At 36.3% G+C, this 1,914-nt stretch overlaps 1 protein-coding gene across 1 annotated transcript in view; it reads right to left on the bottom strand.

Annotated features, from left to right (window-relative positions):
* Positions 1–1,075: 1,075 nt before the first annotated feature.
* The window catches only part of LOC119414860 (carbonic anhydrase-like), an 8,612-nt gene continuing 7,773 nt past the window's right edge, over positions 1,076–1,914 (bottom strand). The window contains exons 4-5 of the mRNA XM_037681981.1: positions 1,522–1,677; positions 1,076–1,353 (exon numbers count right to left, since the gene is read on the bottom strand). Of these exons, the coding sequence (XP_037537909.1) occupies positions 1,234–1,353; positions 1,522–1,677 (276 nt within the window). The 3' untranslated portion in view covers positions 1,076–1,233. The remainder of the gene's footprint in view (positions 1,354–1,521; positions 1,678–1,914) is intronic.

The raw sequence follows: 1,914 nt of genomic DNA, 5'->3' as shown, positions 1-1,914 counted from the left end.
AAAAAAAAAAAAAAAAAAAAAAAAAAAAAAAAAAAAAAACACTTTGGCATGACTGTCTCAGTGGAGTTGATGGGGGAGAGGGCAGGCCCTGGAGGCTATCTTAGCACCAGCAAACTGTTGTTTTCTCACTATGGAGTATGCTGTTGTTGTGGGAATCAGTTTTGTTTGGCGGCTCCTCAGATCCAAGTAGTAATTTGAATGAAGGATGAAATGTCTCAGCTTCAAAAAGAAACCGTCCAGATGACTTGACTGAACATTGTTGGATTTTATATCTGGATTATTGAGCATGAACTTTGGTGTATGATTAGAGTAAATGTAATTGAGTCCGTCTAAGATTAATCTATGATGGACGCCCCTTGGCTTTGTCATTGCTCCTGATGGTGGATAAAAAAAAAATCCCTCCACTTGCCAGGATCCATGTGTTGCCTGACACAGGAAAAATATTAAATTAAAATAAATAAAATTACTTCTTTTCTTCTCCACAGTGTAACCTCTAGTCATTAGAATATCTTGCTCCAAAACATTGAGATTTATTGACATTCCCTGTTCAGTTCTAGTCCAGAAAGACATTCATCTCGAAAACTAAGAACATTTACTATTCAAATCCCTCAGAGATGGGGGACATTGGCATGCCGCTTGTTTTGTTTGTTCTTCTGTGTGGCTTTAACACCCCCCCCCCCCACACACACACACACACACGCACGCACACAGGTTTGTCACACACACACACAGTTCCACACACACACATATCACCGCTCCCAGCCCTAAATATTCATTAAAATTCTGAGAGTCGTTAATTAACAATCTTGCAATCAAACCGCTTCCCTGTCTCAAAATGACACATCGGTAAAAAATAATTTATTCGGCAGCATTGTTCACAAAATAGATGCACGTCAAGAACTTTAGAAATGCTTTATTTTCAAGCAAAAATAATCCAAATATCCAGAAATACCTTTCTACAAATGCAAAAACACTGAATCTGTTCATCTATGTTCATTCTAATAAATACAACTTTTACTTTGGAAACATGATTTTCTAGTTTTAGTAATTGAAAATACACTTTTAAAGCTATTTTTAAGCTATTGTGTGAATTAGATAGCTTGATATGATTTAAATGACAAAGTGTGGAAGAAAATAAGAATTTGGTCTCATTGCTTGAAGCTGTTCTACATGATAACTGGGAGACAAACATCCTGGGAAGAAAATGTTGCATATACAACAAAACACCAGCGTTTATCTGAAGGAGGCGAGGACATGACGACCTTTAAGGGGCTGCGGAGGACGGAAATTGTCCGCCATGCAACATGCAGGTTCTCCTTCTCCAGTGAAGAGGAGGTTGCGGAACTTGGCCATCTAAGCAAAAGGACAAAAACAGTAAAGAAGAACAGATTGTTAAGGCCTGATTAGCAAAAAATTAGTTTTTATTAGTAGCACTAATATCATTTTTAACATCCACATTTAATTTTAGTGGCTATTTTTGCTTTCTTGCAGGTCAATTTGTTTGTGTAATAAGATACCCACCTGTGCAGGGCTCACACTTATTGGCTCCCTGAGAACGATCCAGGTGACACTCTCCAAGAGGGGTGGAGTGGTCAAAGATCCTTCATAGGTCCAGAAATCCAGAGAACGAGGAAGAAGAGTCCTTGGATCAAAGTTTGAAAAGGTGTTTTGCTTTCCCTACATGTGTCAAGATACAGATAAGACAGAAGAAAAAGAAGAAGAAAAAGGCAAATAAAACCCCATGACAACAGAGTTTTCAATTTCTTGAACTCACCAAGAGCTTATCCTGATGCATGTTCAATAATCCAAGATAATAATAATAATGCTATAATAATAATGCTATAATAACGTAATAATAATAATAATAATAATAATAATAATAATAATAATAATAATAATAATAATAATAATAAT

The sequence above is a fragment of the Nematolebias whitei genome, chromosome 9, assembly GCF_014905685.2.
Source record: "Nematolebias whitei isolate Nwh7 chromosome 9, NemWhi1, whole genome shotgun sequence".
In the NCBI taxonomy this organism is placed as follows: Eukaryota; Metazoa; Chordata; class Actinopteri; order Cyprinodontiformes; family Rivulidae; genus Nematolebias; species Nematolebias whitei.
Note: the sequence above shows the minus strand (reverse complement) of the source record. Positions and strands in the feature narration are given on the sequence as shown.